General features: G+C 38.4%; 1 protein-coding gene across 6 annotated transcripts in view; it reads right to left on the bottom strand.

Annotated features, from left to right (window-relative positions):
* Positions 1-202: 202 nt before the first annotated feature.
* The window catches only part of hjurp (Holliday junction recognition protein), a 48,673-nt gene continuing 23,632 nt past the window's right edge, over positions 203-25,243 (bottom strand). For 5 of the 6 annotated variants that reach the window (XM_043701048.2, XM_043701049.2, XM_043701051.2 and 2 more), the window contains 6 exons: positions 21,369-21,473; positions 15,254-15,344; positions 11,889-13,369; positions 10,221-10,281; positions 5,737-5,809; positions 203-983 (listed from right to left, as the gene is read on the bottom strand). In XM_043701048.2, the coding sequence (XP_043556983.2) occupies positions 938-983; positions 5,737-5,809; positions 10,221-10,281; positions 11,889-13,369; positions 15,254-15,344; positions 21,369-21,473 (1,857 nt within the window). In that variant the 3' untranslated portion in view covers positions 203-937. The remainder of the gene's footprint in view (positions 984-5,736; positions 5,810-10,220; positions 10,282-11,888; positions 13,370-15,253; positions 15,345-21,368; positions 21,474-25,243) is intronic. The other variant, XM_043701050.2, reaches the window with a different exon arrangement.

The raw sequence follows: 25,243 nt of genomic DNA on the forward strand, positions 1-25,243 counted from the left end.
GAAACCTGCTATCCTTACCTGATCTGGCCTACACGTTATTCCAGACACCAATAGTGTGGTGATTATTTCGGATAGGCAATAGCCAGCAATGTCCACATCTCATGAACAAACAAATATTGTCAGGACAGAGATTATCCACAGCCTTTGCTGTATTGGGCCTTGTGTCTTTGTGGAGTGAAGTCATAATTGAAACAATTGTGGATTCTCATTTATTCCAAATTTATTTCTCAGGAGATAAATTAAGCACAAATTGAAATATAAAACATATTACTGATCATGACCAATGCTAAGACTATAAATAAATATACCTTCACCATTTTCTCTTGATGCAGGTACAATTCAGTAACAATTCAAAGTTACAAAGAAACACAACTCATCTTACAAGCCATTTTACAGGCAAGATCAAAAGATACCAAAGAAAATTTCACACAAACACTAATACACAGTGAGAGAAATTTCTTTGACTCTACATTTGTTGTGAATGCTTCTCGATTATGGGGCAAAGGGAATCAAGACTTCCTGGAGGAGCATTTTGCTGGTTTTGCATCAGAATCAGTTTGGCCCTGATATTACAGTTATTGTCCATTAAGTTAAAAACACCATGCATTGACTCTTCTACAAGTGATACCAAATGATTCATATGGTCCTTAATAATGCTGGCAATCTACAATATATAAACAACAATTCTATAAAATTGAATATATAAAAGCTAGCAAATACGTTCAAAATACAGGAAAGTGGGAAACTGTTTTAGCTGTAATATTCACAATTGTGAAATATAAGAACTAAAATTTTAACAAAATACAAATGTAAAACATTGAACAGATAATAGATAATTAACTTCTCATTCAGATTTTGCTATATAGGCATGACAATAACAAGGATTAATTCTTAGAAACAACCAAAAACTTGCTTGTGACACACTTCACAGCTTTAGTCAGACCGGCGTGTTCAGTTTGTTATAGACCAGTTTTCTAGAAACTCTGTTAGGAGGAAATATAAATGAAGTTATTTCCCATCATTTAATACAACACTAGCTATTATTTTTTGTTTCTTCTACTCTTACATTTCTAAACAATTCACTCAATGTTACAAATAAATTTATTCAAATTATTGGACAATTTACAGTTTGATCACTCTTCAGTTCACGATTATATCAAAAATGAGCACAAATCAAATATTCTCTGCAAATTAATAGCAGATAGTAAAATTAATTGCATGCACTGCAGATTAGCCTGTTGCTCCCCATTACACAATAATTCAATCGAATACTATATATACTTGAGTATAGGTCAACCTCATGTATAAGTTGACCCTTTGCTTTTGGTCAAAACATCTGGTATTTTTCATATACCTTATGTTTAAGTTGATCCTAGCTCTTCCTGACCATATATGCAGGTTGAAAGGGTATGATTTGCACATTCGATTCAAATACACATTTTTGATTCAATACCTGCACCTGCATCATCATATTACACACCTGAATATATTTGCGCAATGCGATTTTCAAATCATTACATTGAATGTTGATAACCATATGTATATATTTATATAATATTTTACATATATTTGACCTGTCATGTAAATATCTATGGTAGTTCATGGCAGCCCTCAACCTTGTCTTCCCACTGTTGCCTCAGTTTCTAGAATTAGGTGTCACGTACAGTTGTGCTCTGAACTTATAGTAAAACTCCCCCAAATTTTTCTGACAAAATGGCATCACGAAGAAACAAGTATACAGCACAGTATAAAAGTTATAGCGTAGCTGCAAGGGAATTCTGTGTTTCTGTAAAGTTTTTCCGAGGTTAAAAGCGACACAGTTAAAGGCTATGCCAAAAAAGAAGTATGCCAACCCAGGAAAGCTGAACAAGTGGCCACGACTAGAAGATTGCTGACTGGGTAATTCAGTGTCGTCAGAATGGAAGCATTGGTGAGTCACTAAGTGTCAGAATACGCACGAAAAACGAAGCAAAAAAAAAAAGATGGATTCAGTGATTTCAAAGCCAGTACTGGATGGTATAGTAGGATTATGAAAAGGTATGATTTAACGCTTAGACAGAAAACCAAGATTGTCCAATGCTTACCAGCAGAACTTAATGACAAGTTAATAGAGTTCCACTGCTTTGTAATCAATGCATCGGTAATATGGACGAAACCCCTATGAACTTTGATATGCCAGGGAACAGAACTGTGGACATGACTGGAGCAAAAACAGTTTTAGTTAAGACTACTGGCCATGAAAGGAGTCGATTCACTGTGGTAATTGGTTGTATGGCAGATGGAACAAAGTTCTGCCCAAACAGAAATTTTCAAAAGGCATTGTTGGCCTAATCCTTGAAAAACGGTGGATGCTTGAAGATGGCTGTAAGACTTGGATTAGGAAGGTCTGGATATGCAACCAGGTGGACTTAGAAAGGAAAAAAGCTTACTGGTTTGGGACCTGTTCAGAACACAGAATGAAAAGTGTTATCAGTGAACTTTGAGCTTAACTGACAGTGCAATGATTCCTGGAGACCTTAAGAACATTATGCAGTCACTGGATGTTAGCATCAATAAATCTTTTAAGGACTTAACATGGACGAAAAGGGACACTTGGATGCAAGAAGGGGAAAAAAGCTTCACAAAGGGTGCTAACATGTGTGCCCCATTACTTGCAACTGTATGACAGTGGATTGTTGAGTCCTGGAAGATGAAAACTGAACTTACTGTGAAAGCCTTCAAACAAATATGGAATTTCTAATGCTTTTGATGGTATGGAGGATGACTATTTATGGTCAGATGGAAGTGATAACAAATCAGTTGATGATCCCCTTGAGAGTACAGATGAAGATGATCCATACAATGATATACTTGACCCAGATGACGGGGAGGAGGACAGTGAATTTAAAGGATTCTAATGGACTTCTGCATGTACCGGTAACTTTTGTTTTAAGCAGCTATCCCATAATATTTGTGATATATGGTGAGAAGCGTTTTTTTTTACTGTGAATATCAGTTTTTTGATGAAGTGTTTATCATATAGCAGTCTTTTTTAATACAAAATACTATCAAACTATTTTATTTTGTATTTACTGCTCCTGCTTTCATTTCATAAATTGTGTGTTGTATAAATATTCCTGGTAGATGGCCTGACAACCTGCTGGTATGCCTATTAACTTTTGTACATATGTGTACACCTACATGCACTTTACGGTGCTGGTAACTAGAATATGGTATGATAGTATCATTCTATCATAGCAGGCAGAATGGAGAGAGTTATTTTGTAGATAAATATTTAATAGTGGCCATAATTCATTTTCCTTTTGTTGTTTATTATTCTATATAGAGCTCTAGCTCTTGTTTGTCCATTTTTTGACATGGCTGAAACTTTATTGCTGGAACAGCACAGCAGGTCAGGCAGCATCTAGGGAACAGAAGATTCGACGTTTCGGGCACATGCCCTTCTTCAGGAATGAGCAGAGAGTGTTCAGCAGGAGAAGATAAAAGGTAGGGAGGAGGGACTTGGAGGAGGGGCGTTGGAAATGTGATAGGTGGAAAGAGGTCAAGGTGAGGGTGATAGGTCGGAGTAGGGTGGAGGCGGAGAGGTCAAGAAGAAGACTGCAGGTCAGGAAGGCGGTGCCGGGCTGGAGGGATTCGGCTGAGACAAGGTGGGGGGAGGGGGGATGAAGAAACTGGTGAAGTCCAAGTTTCAGCAGGAGAAGATAAAAGGTAGGGAGGATTCAGCAGGAGAAGATAAAAGGTAGGGAGGATTCAGCAGGAGAAGATAAAAGGTAGGGAGGATTCAGCAGGAGAAGATAAAAGGTAGGGAGGATTCAGCAGGAGAAGATAAAAGGTAGGGAGGATATAATTTTTTGACATGCCAAGCAATGAATTACATCCCCTTGAAAACAATATTTTTAGCTTACTTATAGTGTGGAAACAGGCCCTTCGGCCCAACAAGTCCACACTGACCCGCCGAAGTGCAACCCACCCATACCCCTACCCACCCATACCCCTACATTTACCCCTTCACCTAACACTACAGGCAATTTAGCATGGCCAATTCACCTGACTTGCACATTTTTGGACTGTGGGAGGAATATCTTGTGTTTAAGTTGACCCCCTAATTTCAGCTTTAAAATGGTCTTCAAAACTCTACCTACGCATGAGTATATACGGTAAATGGCAAGGAACTGAAAACAATTTAACTTCTAACATTGTTTGTGGTACGGTTAAACCACAATGCTCATTCTTCATCTCCACATGCATGCGTATATTCCTCAGAAGCGCCACACACTAACTGTCATTATCTTGTGCAGGGTCTGTATGAAAAACAGGTCAGATATGCATTGCTAAGAAACTTCACATCTGGTGGAGAAATGAAGTTTTCATAACAATATTGTAACAAAACTGACATCAAATGATACAGCAGAGTTTCACATTAAAGCATAAGATTACAAGAGTTTGATCATTTCTATTCTAAAAGTGCCATGGTTTACATAATTTGCTCAGACTACATAAATCTAGGTATCAGGCCAGTCGCAGGGTATACAATTTTTGAGAAGATTTGTAACTCAGGTTGAGGTTCAGGCTGTACATTTGCTTGCTAAGCTGATAGGATTTGTTTTCAGACATTTCAACATCAAGCTAGTCATTGAAGCAGTGGTGTTCTGTCCTGCTTTATATTTGTGTGTATCGGTCTGTTGTGGTAGGCGATATCACTTCCGGTTCTTTTTCTGAAAGATTGGTAAACGGGGTCCAAATTGATGTGTTTGTCGATGGAGGTCTGGTCTGAATGCCAGACCACTAGGAATTCCCGTACGTGTCTTTGTTTAGCCTGGTCCTAGGATGGATGTATTGTCCCAGTCGAACTGGTGTCCCTCTTTGTCTGCATGTAAGGAGATTTTTTTTTAAATGTATGGTAGTGAAGCTAGACCCTCTTGGCGTGTTGTGTTTTCTTGTTTAAGAATTGGCAAACTGGGTACCCGATTAGCACATATACAATGTATTTAAGAAAAACAGAGACCCGATTAGCAACGTCTGCCGATTCTTAAACAACAAACTTAATCAAGACACAACATGCCCAGAGACACTAGCCACACTACCATACAATAAAGACATCTCAGAGATGACAACCAGACTACTCTGGCTCCTTGGCAGCATGGTAGCCCACAAACCTACCAACACACTGAAACAGCTATTGATGATTTTAAAGGACCTTGCACCAACAACCAGCAGAATGAGCATCTTATACAAACTACCATGCAAGGACTGCAACAAACATTACAGTGGACAGATGGACAGGAAACTAGCCACCAGGATACACGAGTCCCAACTTGCCATCGAAAGACATGACCAATTATCACTCGTATCCTTACACACAGACGAAGAGGGACACCAGTTCGACTGGGACAATATATCCATTCTAGGACAGGCCAAACAAAGACATGCATGGAAATAATGAGAGGCCTGGCATTCAAACTGGAACTCCATCAACAAACATATTGATTGGGAACCCATTTACCAATGTCTCAGAAAAAGAACCAGAAGTGATATTACCCATAACAGACCAAGACACACAAATAGAAAGCGGGACAGAACACCAGCGCTTAAACAGCGGCTCACTGATGATGTAACCTAGCAGGATGACCAAACATCTGGGAACAGATTTACCAGTTCGTCGAGCAAACATACAACCTCACTCACAATATAGATAATGAATAACTTGTACCATAAGATGAATACTTCACTGCATACCTGTTCCGAAGTCTAGGTGATAAACATAAACTCACGGTATTTCCCGAACTATTTACAATAGGCAAAACAGTACCTAAAAATAAGCAAAGTAAATTTAATACTATCCACTTTCCATTTGAAAAATCTGTAGACAAACGAAATATAGCCTGCAAGACTGATTTCACCAGAGTTTCAGATATTGAATAGTGGAGGACAGACTTTTCAAGATAGCCATTATCTTTAGAAAAATATGGCTTTTACGGACTCAGAGCAATGCGGTTACCAGAATTCACATGTAGGCAACACTGGATATTGATGATAGATCATAGAATCGTACAGTAAAGAGGCCCTTCAGTCCATTACCAACAATACACTCTTACCTACACTTGTCCCATTGCCTTGACTAGTATAACGTTTCAAGTGCTCATCCAAGTAATTTTTAAAGGTTGTGAGGTTTCCCATCTCAACTAACCTCCAAGGAAATACATTTCAGACCACCATCGTTCTCTGGGTGTAAAAAGCTTTTCCTCAAATTCCCTCTAAATATCCTGCCCTTCATTTTAAAATTAATGACCCCTGTCAGTGACCCTTCGGATAAGCTGTACAGCTGCTTTCAATTAAACTGTCCATACCCCTCAATTTTATACACTCAATCAGGACCCTCCTCAACTTTCTGTGCCAAAGAAAACAATCCCAGCATATTCAGCCTCTCTTCATATCTGCAATGCTTCACCCCAGGGACTATCCTGGGGAATCTCCTTTGTATTACCAGCAACACAATCACATCTTTCTTATTGTGCGTTGACCAGAACTACACACAGTATTCTAGCTGTGGCCTAAGCTAAGCTCTCCACAGTCCAACATCACCTCCCCTTTTCTTATCATCTACATCACCACTCAAAACCAAGTGTCCCCCATGCCTTTTAAAACTATCCTACTAACCTGCCCTGGCACCCTCAGGGATCTGTGGACAAACACCCCTGAGCTTCCTAATGCAATAATTGAGCACTATTATTACGAAGTACAGCAAACTTTGTTTTAATGAGCACTTTACAAACCATCACACTTAATAAACTGACAAAAATTAGATACCTCAAATACCAGAAGTTTACACTATCATCGCAATCAATGCAAAGTCAGAGTAGTCAGTTGAGGGTGCAAATGAGAAAGCTATCTGCTGCTAAGTTTTAATTAAAGCAAGGTTACAGTATTGTTTACAACATAAATCTCAAAAAACAACAGTATATAACTAGCATAACCCTCTACTGTGTTTCTATTACTTAATGTGTATTTTTACACTGATTATGTGGACTGCTTGATCAATCGGAACATTTGACCAACCACACACTCCTAATCCTATGGATGCTGGTTCATAAAAAGTTTGCTGTATACTAAGATTCCCTTTCCAAAAAGGATATTAATAATTTTTTTATATTGACAACAGTTGTTGGGATCTGCACCAAGTTGGCTTCAATTCCATACTTCTGATGGAATTCAAATTCTACCAGTCACTTTGGTGACATTTGAATCCACATCTCTAGGCATTATGTCTGGGTGTCTGGATAACTAGGAGACAGTGAGGTCGGCAGATGCTGGAGATCAGAGTTGAGAGTGTGTTGCTGGAAAAACACAGCAGGTCAGGCAGCATTCGAGGAGAGGAAAATCGAACTGGAAAATGAAGAAGGGCTCCGGCCCCAAGTTTTGATTTTCCTGTCTGGATAACTAGTCCAGTGACACTGTCACTATGTCACCACCCTAAACTTTGTCCTAAAAATAGATTAGAAGTCTATTCCAGCCTCTGGACATGTGACTGTCTGCATGGAGTTTGTACATTCTCCCCATGTCTGTGTGGGTTTCCTCCAGGTGCTCCAGTTTTCTCCCATAGTCCAAAGATGTGTATATTAGGTGAATTGGCTATACTAAATAGCCCATAGCGTTCAGGAGTGTGTAGGTTAGCTGTATTAGTTAGGGAAAATGTAGAGTAATAGGGTAGGAAAATGGGTGGGTTACTCTTCGGACTATCGGTGTGGACTTGTTTCTACCGAAGGGCTTGTTTCTACACTATAGGAATTCTGTGATTTATATGATTCAAGAGCAGGAACTCGCAAGATTCACTAGAAGAACTGCAGACTATCCAATCCCAAGCTTGAGTTGACTAGAAGCTTAAACAATTTTTACAATAAAAACAGCTAGCCAATAGGGAGATATTTGTTGCATCTTACAATTGGAAGAGTGCACCTCACCCCCCCTTCCCCCCATCCATCACCATCTGCTTCCTACCATTCAGCCAATTATGGATCCAATTTAGCAAATTTCCTTGGATCCCATGGGCTCGTACCTTAGATATCAGTCTCCCATATGAGATCTTAAAAGTTCTGCGAGTCCAAGTAGACTATGTCAAAAGCATTGCCCTCATCCTTACACCGGGTCACTTAAGAAAATTCAGTCAAGCTGGTCACACATGAACATACCTTAACAAAATAATGCTGACTATTCCTGACTATTCCCAACTTCTCCAAATGTAGATTAATTCTGTTCCTCAGAATTGCTCTAAACGTTTTCCCACCACGGAGGTGAGAGTGACGGGTTTTTCCTTGCTTCCTTCTTGAATAAAGTACCACATTGGTTGTGCTCCAGTCCTCCAACACCTCTTGTGGCCAGAAAGGAATTGAAAATTTCTGTAAAAACCCCTTCTACTTCCTCCCTTGCATCACCCAACAAACTGAGATAAATCTCCAGGGCCAGTTGAAGTGCTATTCTTAAGCCTGCCAGACCACTCAGAGCTTTTGCTAATTTCTTTGATTATAGGATAGATCTTCACCCTGACGTCTATACTCATATCGTCTCTCTCCCAACTGAACACTGACACAAAGTATTCATTTACAACCTCCAGCTCCACGCACAAATTACCACTGTGTTCCTTTATGGGCCATATTTTGTACAGAGCATCTTAAGATTTTCCTTTATTTTTCCTGTCCACATCCTTTCATGTTCCCTTTCAGCCCTCTTAAAACCTTATAAAATTCTTTCTTGCACATTCTACACTCCTTTAAGGCATCTGCTGCTTGCAGTCCTCCATATCTGCAACAAGCTTCCCTTTTTCTTGCATGTCAGTCAATATCCAGGGTTTTGACCCTGAACTCTCCATACTTCCTTTCTGAATGCACCCCATTGTTCGGAGACAGATTAAGCTGAAAGAATCTGTCTGCAGTCCATCCTAGCCAAATCATATGATTTTACTACAAATCAACATTTCCTCAGTTGAGAACTTTGATTTCAGACCCATCTTATCCTTTTCAATAAGGATCTTGAATCTAACAGAGTTATGATCACTATCTGTAAAATGCTTCCCCACTGATATTTTAATCACCTGCCCAGCTCTGTTACCGAAAATTAAGTCTAGGACCACCCCTGTTCTTATGAAGCTTTCTATGCACTATCTTAAAAAGCGATTCATCATGTACCAACCTTTCACACCTTGACTACCTCAGTTCATACTGGACAAGCTCAAAACTCCTATTATCTTTATCCTATTATTTTTACACTTCCCTGAAATTTATCTGCTCTTCCATTTCCTTTAGGGGGCCTTTAATACACACCCAGAAATGAGATTGTTCCCTTTTGGTTTTTAAATTATACCCATGTGGCTTCATTTGAGAAATCAAGATGTTATTCCTCCTGCAGTAGATTCCCTGATCAGAACTGCAACTATCCATGGTCATTTTTTATTGAAATCTTGCCAACGTTCACTCGGAATTCTTAGTTTAAAAAAATATTCAATTCGGATCTCACTCCTCTTTGCTGCTGGCTTCCTGGTGAATAAAAGCTACTTATCTTTCTACAGTGGCAATCTTTTATTTCCGGTCTCATCTGCAGATCCCATTTCCTGGAATGTTGAGCAGCCAATCCTGCCCCTCTCAACCTCGTCTCAGTGACAACAATGACATAATTTCCCCATATGTTAATTTGTGTCCTCAACACATCTGCCTTGTTCGTCAGACTCCTAACATTAAAATCAATATCATCCAACCTTGCCAAATTCCCTTTGCCTTAACTAGCCTGCAATGTCGATAATTTCCTGACTCACTCGCTATCTCCTCTAATTTTAGTTATTAATCTTTCCCTGCAAAACATTCTCTCTGGATCCCAATTATATTCTGAAACCCTTGACCCCCTGCCAACTTAGTTTAGATTAGTGAAGATAGGTTGATGCAAACTCAATGGGCTGAAGGGCCAAATCTCTCAATCTAATAGTCCTGCATACTGAAAGCCACTTTGGGGCAGTTGCTTCATAGCTGAAGTGGTAAGAGGGATGCTGTTATAGCTTAAATTTTTGTTGTTACTTTAGAAATTAGGTACTTTTTCAATTCACAGCTTACAAAACATTCGATGCCTACCTGTGTTTAAACACCCATATACTTAAAATGCTCAAGTTGTTTCAGTTATAACGCAATTGCATAAAATGAACTGTAACTAAGAGCGGAGCAAAATATTTGTATACATACCATGACTGGAGTATTTTCTACAGATATCTTCCCATTTAATAGGTGAGCTCACAGTCAAGTTCTGGAAAAAGTGAAAAATTAGAAACAGACTTGATGTAAAAATATGAACTGCATTACAGATATCTCAATGTTATAAGCATCTTGATAGATGGTAACTTTAAATCCATAGAAGTTGACCATTTGGCCAATCAATTCTGCACTGGTTCATTTGAAGAGCAACCCAGTTAGCAGCACGCCCTGCAAATTCCCCAAATCCTTGCAATTTCATTTATCTTTCCAAGAGATTTGCACACATGTAATATGTATAGCACAATGGAAACAAAGATATTCAGAATTTAAATTTCTGCTTGAAAATAACTACCATTTTAAAAGTCAAAATACAGAATCCATTAATTTAATCAATTCAACTGCTCCAAATTCAGGCGAAGATTGTTAGCTGGCCGTAATTAGACAGCATTAATTACTGTCCTTGATTAATCTATGATCAGTGAATTTCCATAGCCATGTGCAGTTAAAATGTTCAAAAGAGGAAACAAATGACAATAAATTTCCCTGCACAACTGAAGCACAGGATCTTTAAGAATGAAAGGAAAGGCTATTCATTCTGCAGCCATTTGTGCTAATTTTGTGAATAATTTCCAGCATAAAAACATTACAAATAAACTACTTCCCATTATTTAACGTTTTGTTCAGACTATTGCATTCTAAATAAACTTAATAGGATAGTGCAAAAATACAGTGAACACAACTTAAACTTGACATGCCATTTCCTTCAAACAAAATACCTTCAATTTATACAAGAGTCAGCAAAAGGGTCCTGAAACAAACTAGAAGTGAAACCTTCTTCATAACCACATATCAAAATTAAGTATAAATTTAAGGTATTTAAATGCAATAGTCTGAACAAAACGTTAAATAATGGGATTAAAATTAATCTACTAATAGTTGATGGAAATAATTCTCATTTTGGATTTGCTAATCTGAAGATCCCCTGACAATTACTAGTTGTATTAAGCCTATTTAGTATTTTGGTAACAGTACATTACAGGAACGAAAGAAAGACTAAAAGTAAACCAATGAACTTTGTGAAGCAGTGATCTTGATTCATTTTGGCCTGAACTCTTATCCATTGCTGCAGCTGAGTGATATACAGGTGAAAACCTCTAGGGAGGCACTGGATTAATAATTCATAACCACAGGTTGGTATTCTAGAACTAATTGGTTCAGATCTCACATGGCAGATGGTGAAATTTGAATTTGGTAGAAATCTTGAATTCAAAAGCCAGCCAACGGCCACCACATAACCTCAATCATGTTGTCATTAAAAAAAAAATCTGGTTCAGTATTCTTAAAGGAAGGAAACCTGCCTTGCTTACCTGGTCTGGGACATATGCAACTCTAGAATCACAATAATGCGGTTAACAGTTAACTGTCCTGAGCAATTAGAGATAGGCAATAAATGCTGGCTTAGCAAGTGATGCGTACATCCCATGAATAAATAAAGCAAAAACGCAGATTTGAAATGACAAAAATCCATAACCACATTGCTAGTGCTTTGTTGATGCTCCAGTATTGATATTTCAAATATCCATGGTTATATTTTCATTAAAATTGTGCCAACGTTCACTCAGAATATTTAATTAAAAAATAACTCAATTTGGACCTTACCCCTCTTTGCTGCTGGCTTCCTGGTGAATAAAAGCCATTTATTTTTGTACAGTGGTAATTCTGTCCTTGCAATATAGTATTCAGCGTTAACATTTCTGGATTATCCTGTCTTGAACTAGAGGACTCTGGCAAAGAGCAGAATCTCTTTAATGGTAATCGGGAAGTTTCCATTATCTGGTCTGTACAGGCAGCACGTTTTCTTGATAGTTGGAAAGATGAATTGGTAACAGATGTTACTGATGTAACAGTTCTACCAGGGACAGGAGAAGCATTCAATACATTGGGAAGTTTCACAGCAGTTGGAAAGGAGAATGAATTATGGGCCAAGCTTTGATACACCGATTCAAATGCATCCATCTCTCTTGCTGGAGTTTTAAGCGGGCTCTGAATTGAATGGAACATGCCTGGAACAGAACATGTGGAGGAAAACGAATGTCTCCTTTTAATTTTTTGAGCAGTACAGGAAATAATACTTGAATGCAAAAGCATTCTAAATGGTGATTTGGAATTTACAATAGAATTTCTTTTTGTTGCCATACTGTTGTTTGATGGCGATAGTTGTGCCTCAGGGAGATGATTAAAAATGTTTCTTGAGTATGGTGACTGTGCCTTTGACAGATTAGGTTTTGGGCTCAAACATTTGAAACTAGAATTAATCATGGTATCCAGTTGAGGCAAACAAGATTCATTAGAAGTTATTTTTAGACTTGACGTTTTGCTCACATTGCAACAATTTGTAACTAGTACAGGACTTATTGGGTTGCAAGGACTTGTTGGTAGGGATCGAGAGTTAATTGCATCATGACAGAAATTGCTAAAGTTGGAATCTTTAGTTTCAGATGATTTGGAATTTGTTTGTTGCACAGTCTCAGAACCTTCAGCATCAATCACAGAAATACATGGATCAAAATTACATTCTGTGGTTTTGAATTTCTTCAGAGAACAAACGTTTCTATTCACTTGGTTGGTTCCATTACATGCTTCCAATTCAATAATGGGATAACTCTCCACATTTGATATTTGGACATCCATTTTGCCCTTCATTCTTATTCCATCTTGAGTTGTATTTAATTTTGATTTACATACATTTAACTGGAGACGTCGATAGTGCTTTATCAATCTGGAGGCAGTCTGTGTCTTGTAACTACGGTTGAGTAAGTTACTCATCGAAGCTAGCATACTTGGGTAGATATCAATAAGGGTTGTATCACTTAAACCAGATGAATCATCGTGGCTTTCCCTGGAATCTTGGTTGATACAAGTGGATACAGTTTCTTCCAAATCTAAGACATTGCTTCTGTTTTCCTCAAGTCTCAGTGGATATGCAACTTCCTTGCTACCAAGTTCACAAAGTGATCTTGCTGACAAACAGTCATTAGACACAGAAGAAATGAAATGTGAATCATCTTGATCATCATGCTTGGATCTTGACGAATTATTTAAATCTCCAGAAATTGATGTCTGAAAATCATCACTGCAATCTAAGAGACAAACAAATTACATGGAAATCAATCATGCATAACATTTTACCTCCTAAGAAGCCAGTATATAATTAGCTGCTACAGATAAAAACAAATTTCAAAGATACCTGATAAGTTACAAATGGAACTGTACTTAAATTTTACCAATGATTTCAAAGTGTTGTAAAATGGCCAGAAATGCTTTCAGTCGCTTAGACATGGACTCGGAAAATAGAAGATAAGTACATACTTGCAGATTAGAGCTGTTTTTTTTGTAGCCAGAGAACTAATTTGTAGCCAGAAAACCCAACTCTGCAGAATAATGCAAAAGCATGGGAAAAGAGTAGACACTTTCAGATATAGATGTTATCTTATCACTCCAATTACGTTAATGATGTAATGTCATTAATGTTTTTTGCTTCTTGGGATCAGAATTAATAAAAGAAAACGCTCAGGTCATTCAGGTTTTGCCATGCTGTACCATATGGTTAACATTAATCTCAATTCTAGTTTGGCAAGACTAATCTGCCTCAATTATTGTTCAGTATGGTCACCTGCTATCTATGAAATAAAACTGCTAAATGATTCCTATACAGTCTCATTTCAGCAAATGTCTTTTTTCAAAATGCTTGGAGAAATACACACATGAAACAGTCTGTATTTTCCAAGTCAGTCGTCATTATCGCAGTTTGGATTTGAGTTGTGCGTGAGGTACCTGCAGAACCCCCATCATACACTCAGATGGAATCACTATAGAAATTAAAGGTTCCACTGGGCAATACGCTACACTTTGCACTCTCCAAAAGTATTCATTTAAATCAAGGAATTAATTGACTTATGGTAAAATTAAATAAACAATTACTCGTAGACCACTGAATACATGGTCAAATTTACGAATAACTACTTAACTCACCCAATTTCTTCCTTGAACACCCCAAAGTATACCTCCTCCAGAACCCTCTACCTACTTGGCACCCTACTGTTCTGCAATCCTAACCTCACAGTTTATGTATTGATAGCTGCTGACAAATGGTAAGTGGCCGAGATTCTAGATCTTCACATTTCAACATAGTGTTGCTCACTGCTGTGTAAAGGGTGGTGTGGCTTGCTATCTTATGATTTAGGAGCAGAAGTAGCCCATTTAGCATATCCAGCCTGCTCTGCTATTCAATGAGATCATGGCTGATTAGATAACCCACAACTCATCTTGACTGCCTTATCCACATAACCCTCAATTTCTTACCTATTACAATATCTCAGCTTTGAATACACTTAATGACCAGCCTCCACAGCCCTCTGGTAAAGAATTCCACAAATTCTTCCCTGATAGTACAGAACTATCCCAGAAATGCCAGAAAGGAAAAATGCCTCAGCATTTCTGCAGGAGCCCAGATCAGAACCTCTGAAATGAGTTCCCTTCTTTCTAAAAAAAAATTCCTCAGAATATATAGCCTCTTATATCCAGTTTAGATAAGGATTATAATCTCAAACCATGCCATTGCAGATGGAAAATTGGTTATTGCAAAGAACAGAAACAAACTCTGATGCAAAATGCTTAAAATCACTTATAAGAATGACCAATACTGCTGCAACCACAAAATATCCCAGGCATACCCAAAATCTAGAGCAAAACGTACAAACTCCAAGTACCAATTCATTTGATTTATTTTTTTGGTATATGTGGCTATTTTCTACACAGGGCTTCCTTTTCCACATTATTAAGATAAAAATATTCAGTCCACAAGACTTTCATAAATTAGATTGCTTTCAAATACAATATTGTGCAATTTTTACAAAAGTATTACTCGGTAGGAATTTAACACAATGAAAAAAGTTAGAAAAACAAAACTCAGATAACTAATAACTTTAGATAGACATTAATCAAGTGCAAAAATATATTCATACCATGATAAACATGCAACAATCCAACTTCCAGCCTCGACGTGGGAGTAAACATGATCAATGGCTTGTCTTTCGTCTTCCCTACACATTCCACCTTCAAAAAGACATTTAATGGTTAAGAGAAGGAAACCCATGTGGCATTATATACTTTTCTACGTAAAAGCACCAAATCACATGAAGTTAGACTACTGAACAATATATTATAACCTGCACTGTAAGAATAGTTAGATCAATGTGTGGCTTGAAAAGTAATGGTATTTCCATGGTACACCCATTATTAAAGATATTTTGTAATTAATCACTCATGCAAAATCATGTGGCAATTCTCCCTTCAAAGCTTCCATCTGTTTATATTTCTGAATGATGTTATTTTTAATCCAAAGAATATGGGTGTCTCAGATTGGCCACAATAGTTACCTCTATCACCAAATGTTTTCAAAAAGGTTTTAAGTTACCTTCTCAAATTGCTGTAGTACATGGAAATTGTAACTGGCCTGAGTGTGCACCAAAGAGAATGCCAGCATTCTGACCCAGAAACATGAAGGAACAATGATACATTTCCAAATCAAGACGGTTTGCGGCTCCTAAGTGAACGTACAGGGGATGGTGTTCCCATGCATCTGCTGCTATGCATCACTAGATGGTACAGGTCACTGGACAGTGTTGTTAAAAGACTACAGTGCATCTTGCAGATGGGGCGTCTGTCAAAAGAGCTGATTTGATCTGGATGGCGTTAAGCTCAAGATATAGAACTATAGAAAGATTATGGTATGGAAAGAGGCCATTCAGCTCATCAAATCTGTGTTAGCTGAATGAAGTAGTCATCCATTATAATCCCAAATTCCCCCACCTGCTCCATAGACTTGCAGATTACAACATGTCAGATGCTGATCCAGTTTCTGCTAAATGAGTAAGTTCCCATCTTAACCATCAAACTGGGCAGCCAATTCCATGCACCCATCATCCTCGGGTTGAAAATGTTTTCATGTCCACCTTAATTCTTTTACCAGTCACCTTAAATCTGTGTCTGTACAAAAAACTGACACCCTGGAGGAATGTTGCAATGAGGCATTATGGGTAGAGCTCAGGATTGGGAAAGATGCAATCACAATGCTGAGATTGGACTACAGACCTCCCAACTGCCAGCAGGAGATAGAGGAAGAAACAGGTGGCCAGATTCTGGAAAGATGTAAAAATAACAGGGCTGTTCTGGTGGGTCCCCTCCTATATTGACTGAGACTCTATTATTGCCAGGGGTTTGGGTGGGGAGCAATTTGTTAGGTAAGTCCAGAAAGGTGTGTGGTAAATCCAAAGGAGGAGAGGCCATACTGGCCCTGGTATTGGGAAGTGAGCCCGATCAGGTGATCAAAGTTTCAGTGGGGCAGTATTTTGGGAATAGTGACCATAGTTTCATGTTTTTTCAGGATACTTATGGATAAGGACAAGAGTGGACCAGGGATGAAGGTGTTAAATTGGGGGAAGGCCAATTACAACCGAATTAGGAAAGAACTGAAGAATGTGGATTGGGAATGGCTGTTTGAGGGTAAATCCACATTTGAAATGTGGATGCATTTTAAAGGCCACTTGTTAATAGTGCATGTTCCTGTGAAAATTAAGGACAGAATGGCAGGAACCAGTCCCTGAAAGTGACAATACAGCTGGATAAGATGGACAAGGTGGCATATAGCATGTTTGCCTTCATCGACCAGGGCATCAAATATAAAAGTTGGCAAATAATGTTACAGCTGTATAAAACATTAATTAGGCCACAGTTGGAATACTGCATGCAGTTCTGGTTGCTACACTACCAGAAGGATGTAAATGCTTTGGAACAGCTGTGGAGAGAAGGTTTACCAGGATGTTGCCTGATCTTTAGGTATGAGAAGTTTGACAAACTCAAGATTATTTTTACTGGAAAGATGGAGGCTGAGGATTTACCTGACAGAGGTCTACAAAATTATGAGAGGCATGGACAGGGAGGATGGTGAGACAATTTTTCCCAGGGTGGAAAGGTCAACTGCAGGAAGGTACAGATTTAAGGTGAGAGGGGAATGTTTTGAGGAAAAGTGCAGGGAAATATTTTTTCACACAGAGGGTGGAAGGTGCCTGGAAAACCACCAGTGGAAGTGGTGGAAGCAGCAGCATGTTAACAATATTTAAGGCATATTTTGATTGACACATGAATAGAAGGCACAGAGTGATATAAACCACATGTGGACAATAAGTAGAAGGTGTAAATAAGGATTGAAATCAGTACAGGCTTGGTGGGATAAAGGGCCTGTTCCCATCCTGTATTGTTCTTTGTGCCTCCTGATGACTGGACTCAGTGGATAGGGGAGACCTGTTTTTCCTTTGTACAGTGTCCAAGTCCCTCATTATTTTGTACAACTCGGTCAAGTCCCAGTTTGTCAGGGGTTTGGGTGGGGAGCAATTTGTTAGGTAAGTCCAGTCAATATAGGAGGGGACCCACCAGAACAGCCCTGTTATTTTTACATCTTTCCAGAATCTGGCCACCTGTTTCTTCCTCTATCTCCTGCTGGCAGTTGGGAGGTCTGTAGTCCAATCCCAGCATTGTGATTGCATCTTTCCCAATCCTGAGCTCTACCCATAATGCCTCATTGCAACATTCCTCCAGGGTGTCAGTTTTTTGTACAGACACAGATTTAAGGTGACTGGTAAAAGAATTAAGGTGGACATGAAAACATTTTCAACCCGAGGATGATGGGTGCATGGAATCGGCTGCCCAGTTTGATGGTTAAGATGGGAACTTACTCATTTAGCAGAAACTGGATCAGCCTTTCACAAGCCAATCTTACTTCATAGCTGCAATTTTCAAGGCTTAGCAACATTTTTGTAAATCGCCTCCATATTCTGTCTACTTGTCCTTCAATGTAATGCGGTGATCAGAACTGTACACAACCTTTCAGCTGCAACCTAACCAATATCTTATTTAGTTCCAGTGATTACATCCTTCCACTTGTGTTTAATAACTCACCTAAAGAAAGAATCTTGTGTACCTTATCTATTTCATCTCTATATCATGCCATCTGGAGGGGCCTATGGATATGCACTCCAAGGTCTCACCTCCTCTACTCCTCTCAATATCCTCTTCATTTAGTGGATTCACGTTTTATTCATCCTCCTCAAATGCATAACTTCACACTTTTTCAAGTTAAATTACATTTGGCACTTTTTCTCACACTCAACCAATTCATTGATATTATCTTTCAGCCAACAGCCACAAACTTCACTTCAAACAACATGGCCAATTGTGTTGTCTGCAAGTCCCCCAATCACGCCTTTCACATTTAAGTCAACTCATTAACATATACCACAAACTGCAAAGGATTCAAAACTGAGCCCAACCAAACACAATTATAGCCATCTTTCCATTTCCAAATGCATTTGTCAAACATAACCCTTTGCTTCTTGCCTTTTGTACTGTTGTGCTAGGTTCCACCACCATTAAAGTATAGGGATATTTATACAGTTTCGTCCTGCAGTGAGTTGTTTAATTGCCCCATCACCATTCAAAATTGCATGCGGCAGAACTAAAGAGCTTAGATTTGATCTTTTGGCTGTGGAATCACTTAGCCCTATCATTTGCTGCTAATGTTGCATGGTGTGCATGTAGTCTAGTAGTACAACTTCACTAGGTTCACCTGACAATTTTAAGGTGTGTCTGGTGCTAAGATGGGATTTATCTTCACAAAGGCTTTGCGGTAATTGCTCCTATTGATACTGCCATGGGTCAACGTATTTGCTGCAGATAGACTGAAGACAACAAAAGCAAAAGTGTGGACTGCAGATGCTGGAGATTAGAGTTGAGAGAGTGGTGCTGGAAAAGCACAGCAGGTCAGGCAGCATCCGAGGAGCAGGAAAATCGACGTTTCGGGCAAAAGCCCTTCAGACGTCAAAGTCAATCAATTTTTATTCCCTTTGTTACTTCATCACCAGCTGCCAGATTGGACAGCCCTGCTGAAGATTCCTTTAAGACTTTTGTTTTTAAGCAACAGTGCTATGGAGCCAATATTTGGTTAATACTGAAGTGTCCCCCCACCCCAAATATATTCTGTGCCCTTGTCACCAGAGGTGTATCCTTGAAGCAAGTTCAATATGGTCGGACAACCAACTCATCAATTAAGAGGATGACACTGTAGGTGATAAACAGCCAAAGATTTCCTTGCCCATGTTTGAACTGATACCACAAGACTTCATGTCCAGAGATAATGCTTTCTCAGAGCTATTCCTTTCTAACTACATACCACTGCCACAACTAAGGATGGTGAGAGTGCTATCAGTGACAATCAATATCATGAAGTCATTCATACCTTGCAGATAGCATCAGTCTGTTGTTTGACTAGTGTGGGGAACAACTTCAACCTTTGCACAAGCCATCATTTGTTAATAAGGAGAACATTGCAGCGGCTAAAAGGCTTTGTTCCATCTTTGTAGTTTTTATCAAAACTAGATGGTCTGTCCAGGTTCATTTACTTTTTTAGATTTTTCTCTAGCAGTTTGATACAACAGTGGCTTGCTAAGCCAAATCAGAGAATATTTAAGAGTCAACCAGTCTACAAGTCTGGGAATAACATGTTGGCCAAATTAGGCAAGGATGGCATATTTTCTTTTCCTAAAGGACATTAGTGAACCACATGGATTTTTATGACAATTGTCAATGGTTTCAGAGTCACTATTAGACTAGCTTCCAATTCTAGAACAGTTAGTTGAATTCACATTTTACCATCAGGATTCATACCCATGCTGGAAGTGCATGAGTCTGGCCTCCAAATTATTAGTCCAGTGACAGCATTACTCTTCCAACACCTGACCCTCTTTGGACATCAGCATGGCAGCTTTCATCACAAATTCCTAAAACACAGATGTGGCCAGTTGGCCTATTGAGTCTGTGCTGGCCCTTTCAAAGAGCAGCCAGGTTTCCCTACTCTAGTCTTTTACCCTCTCTCTCTCCAATCTTTTTCTCTCTCTGGATTTTTACTCAGTTCCCTATTGAAAGTTATTATTAAATAATTTACTAATCCGGCTCTTTTGTCAATCTCAAAAATCTGTGCTTTCTGATTTTTGACCTTCCAACGACAGGCAATGTTTCCTTTTTATTCATTCTGAATCCTGATGCCTTTAAACATCACCATTAAAGCTCCTCCTAGGTCTCATGGCACTAAAGAGATCTAGCTTTTCCAGGCTATGCAACCATTGTCATCCTAGTAAGACTTTCCAGGTGGGATGGTCACATGAACGCACACACCCTGCTGCTTCAAAATGAGGAGCTGATAAACCTAAAAGAAAATCATGAAATTCCATAATTTATAAGTAGAGCATAAACTAGTGGCAAGGTCAGTTAGAATGTAGTTGCAGCTATTTTACTATGGGAAGAAAGTCACATATATGGTGCAAAGAAGATTTAATAGAACAGTATGAAAACTTCCAATTATAGATGGGCGACTTCAGGAACCTGGAGCTGTTCTCATTAGATCAAAAGATAGGCGAGACCAAATCTGAAAAAGGCTCAAAGCTAAAAGCATTTGAAATCATAAACTGGATAAACCTACATCCACTACAATATCAAAAACTGGAGATGCAATTACCAACAGGACAAGATTTTGTTTTATTTAAAATGTTACAGAATGGAAGACATGAATCTCCGCATAGCGAGAGGAAAATTAACAGCCAATAATCTGTTGTTAAAAGGCAAATAAATAAATATTAAAATAATAAGATCAGGGAAGACTGTGGCACTAATAAATTATGCTTTCAAAGAAGCTACAAAAGCACTGGAAAGGTGCAATGGCCTTTGTATTCCATATTTTGATGATTCTAATGAAATAAGTTAAAATGATTTAATAGATATATAATCACTGAAAGCAAAACATTAATTTGAAGATTTAGTCATGCCATTAAAGAGTCATTAAACACCCAAACTCTATGATAAGTATAGCTCATAAAAAAAAGTCCAACTCATTAACAAGGTGGATTGATAATCAAATCTGAAATGTTTTTAATTTTTTTTGTTTACATACCATTAATTCCAAGTTTGTCCATTACCACCCTTAAAATATGTAAATACTTTTTAAAAAATGCACAGGAGTGTTACACTCACCAAGACTTGCTTTCCAAGTTTATCATGGCCAGTAGCCAGCATGTCTACATCTATTTTGTATTTATCGCCCACGTTCATATTCCCAATGGAGATACTGGTTTGTAACTAGTTTAAAAAGAAGTACAATATATAATTTATTACATTTCGCTTGATTATGCAAAATGGTGACATCTCACTAGATTCAAATGTTTTATATCAATCATAAACAAAGCAGTCACAGGAACATGATTAAAGGAAAATTTTAAAACTTTGATGGACAACTGCAAAACATATCGTTTTGATTCAAGCCAATTTTTCAAGATCAGCTACTAACGTGAAGAATTACACAAAACCACATGTCCTAAAGTTGGGCCGTTTTCAATAAAACTAACATCGCTAGCCCTAATCAAAATTTGGAACTGTACAATCTCCATTGTGAAAGTAAATCTTGTTTATCCAACAAGCAATCAAGTGAACATACAGAGCTTCTTTGAAGCTTCCTTGCATGATCTGCCAGCTTCTCTTCACCATTCACTTGACTACCCACAATAGGGTACAAAATGGTTCTCAAACATGCATCACATATTGGATACCAGTAGGTGTCAGCCTCAGCTCAAGGGTAGCAATAGTTTCAGTGTCAGATGATTTATTGTATTCTTTCACAGGATTACAGGTGTCACTGTCATGGCCAACTTTTGTTGTCCGTCATTACCTGTTCTGGAGAAGTTAATGCACCTCTGCCACCCTGTTGAATTGCTGCTTCCACATGGCACAAGTATGCCCATTATTCTGTCTGGAACAGAGTTCTAGAATACTGACCCACACACAGTGAAAGAACAGTTTTTTTAAAGTTGTTCATGGGACTTGGGCGTTGCTAGCAAAGTCAGCATTTATTGTCCATCTCCTACTGTCTGAGGGCAGTTAAAAGTCAACCACACTGCTGTGGATCTGAAATCATATAAAGGCCAGATAAGGTAAGCAGATTTCCTTCCTTAAGGACATTAATTAACTAGATAAGTTTTTATGGCAATTGACAATGGATGCAATTAGATTAGCTTGTCATTCCAGATTTTAACTGAATTCAAATTTCACCATTTGCCATGGGTAGGGTTTGAATGATGTCCTCAGATATCTTTTAAAAATCAACCTGTTCAGAGACATTCATACATACCATTGAAGCAGGTGGCTCTTGAACTAATGCCTTCTTAGCCTGGAGTTCTGGACAACTAGTCCAGTGACATTACCACTAGAACACAGTCTTACTTAAGGTTTAACAAATAAGGGCTCTAACACTAATAACAGAAAATGTTTAGTCAGTCTGAGCATGAAAGTGGTCTACAGGATTCCTGATATTGTCTCAGTAAAACAGTCACAGCAAGATGTATGTTAACATTCTGCATAATTTGTGTACAAGGACATTCAAATCCCTCGAAATATAAATGTAGAAAACAATATCTGCCAGGATAACGGATAATTATTCAATACTCAAAGGGGAATTGAATTGTAAGTTTATGGAGTTATATTCAAGTTTTCTTAAAGGAAAGATGTGTGCTCTCCAAAGGTTACCCAGTAAAAAATAGTTAACATGATGATTCCTTCCTCAGTTACTTGAGCATGCTTCAATAATAAGCAGTCCTCACAGGGACACCTGTGTGCTTGATAATAATTTTAAAAGACAACATGAAGGCAAAGGCGAGGATTTGGATAAATGTGAAATTATGTTTCAGTGTTTGGTAGATTAAAAAGCACAAATTGTACCCAGCATTGTTGGTGGCTTTTCTGGAAATCAACAGGAAATGCAAATAAAAAGTAAATGAATTTCTCTTAGAAGACCCAAATGCAATATAAATGAGCTAAAATAATGCCGCTGTGGGAACTGCTGCACTGGCTGCTAACTACTTTCTATGGCATTTCACGGCACTACAATTATCAGTGGCTGTTACATAATTTGAGAAAAATTAATACTGTTGCAGATGGTTTCAGAACACTGAACTTTCTCATTTATCCATCTCAATTATATTCAGTGACAGTTCCAAATCAGGACAAAATAGGGTTTTGTGAGATAACTTGCAAGTGGTGGTGATCCTATATATGTGCTGCCCTTCTTTTAGGTGGTTTTGAAGATTCTAATCAAGAGAACCTTGTGAGGTACTGCAGCGAATCTTACAGATTGTGCACTCAGTTGCCACTTTGCATCATTAGTGGAAGGAATTAGACAATAGACAATAGGTGCAGGAGTAGGCCATTCTGCCCTTTGAGCCTGCACCATCATTCATTATGATCATGGCTGATCATCCTCAATCAGTATCCTGTTCCTGCCTTATCTCCATAACCCTTGATTCCACTAGCCTCCAGGTTTAAATTGGTTGATGGAGTGCCTATGAAGCAGGCTACTTGCCTCGGATGGTGTTGAGTTTGAGTGTTGTTGGAACTGCACTCATGCAGGCAAGTGGATCATTCATAACTTGTGGCTTCTAAATGGTGGACAGGCATTGGGGAGTCCATTGGTAAAAATCTCACCAGATTCTTAGCCTCTGAGCTACCGATACCTCCAATATTATAAAAAGTGAAGCTAGCTGTGTTTCTGCTCAATGGTAATTCCCCAGATAATGGGGATTCAGCAATGGTAATGCCATTGAACGTCAAGGAAGTTAGGTAGATTTGCTGTTATTGGAGGTGCCTTTGCATGGATTGAATGCTACTTGCCAATATCAGCTCAAATCTGAATGTTGTCCAGTTCTCGTCACACACAAAACATTGTAGACTCAAGTCCTACATTAATTTTAACATGTATTCCAGGCTTGTAATTTAGTATAGAATCCTTCCATACAACGCTGTCAGCGAGGCTATCTTTTGGCTGAAACATTAAAAATGAGTCAGTTTGTTTTCTCAGGTAGATATAGAAGATCTTGCATACTATTTGAAGGGCAGGCAAGTTCTTGTCAACATCCTGGTCAATGTTTATCTCCCAAACATCATCCAACATACTGCTTGTGGAACCAGATTTTACAGAATCACAATTGTTAGTGGTTGCAGTGCTAAAAATGCAATAAAAAGGGAGAAAATATATTATGAAAGTAAAAGGGCAGAAAATATAAAAAGCAGTGAGGTAGGGTATAGAAGAAAATAGCTCAAGTGAGTAGGATTCTTGGAGAATTCAACTAAGGAATTAATAACAGGGAACAGTGAAATGGCAGATAATTAAAACCAAGATTCTACATTCGTTTTCACAATGAAGGGCACCGTAAACATTTGAGAGATAACAGATAAGTAAAGCCCTAACGGGAGGAAACATCTTGTAACAGACTTTATCATGGTGGACAAAATAACTGGCAAACTAAGATTGACAAGTTGCCAGAATATGATGGCTGGCATTCAAGACTTTTAAACGAAAAGGCTGTAGAAATACTGATGCATTTGCTAGGAAATATTCCATAACTCACTAATTCCAGGAGAGCTCCAGCAGTTTGGAAAAACAGCTGGTGTCAAGCCTTTTTTTTTTAAGAAAGGAAGGAAAGAGAAAGCAGGAAACTATTGGCCAGCTCGCCTATCATCTATCATTGGAAAAACTGAAGTCCATTATCAAGTAACGAATAGCAGGACATTCAGAAAAGTTCAAAGAAATCTCACAGTCAAGATGATTTTCTGAAAGGAAAACCATGTTTGACAAATTTGCTGGAGTGTTGAGAGGTGAGCAGACTTGATAAAGAGGAACTTATAGATTTGCAGAAAGCATTCGATAGGGGCAAAATAAATGGCTTTCGCACATGGCAAGAGTTCACAATATTGGGGATAATGTGATAGCAAGGATTGAGGACCAGGTGACAAAAAAGATGAAACTAATGGGTAATTTTCAGATTGGAAGGATGCAACTAGTGTGACTGTTGACAAGATGT

Source organism: Chiloscyllium plagiosum, unplaced genomic scaffold, assembly GCF_037043375.1.
Source record: "Chiloscyllium plagiosum isolate Xiang-an unplaced genomic scaffold, Cpla_swu_hap1 HiC_scaffold_12, whole genome shotgun sequence".
Lineage (NCBI taxonomy): Eukaryota > Metazoa > Chordata > Chondrichthyes > Orectolobiformes > Hemiscylliidae > Chiloscyllium > Chiloscyllium plagiosum.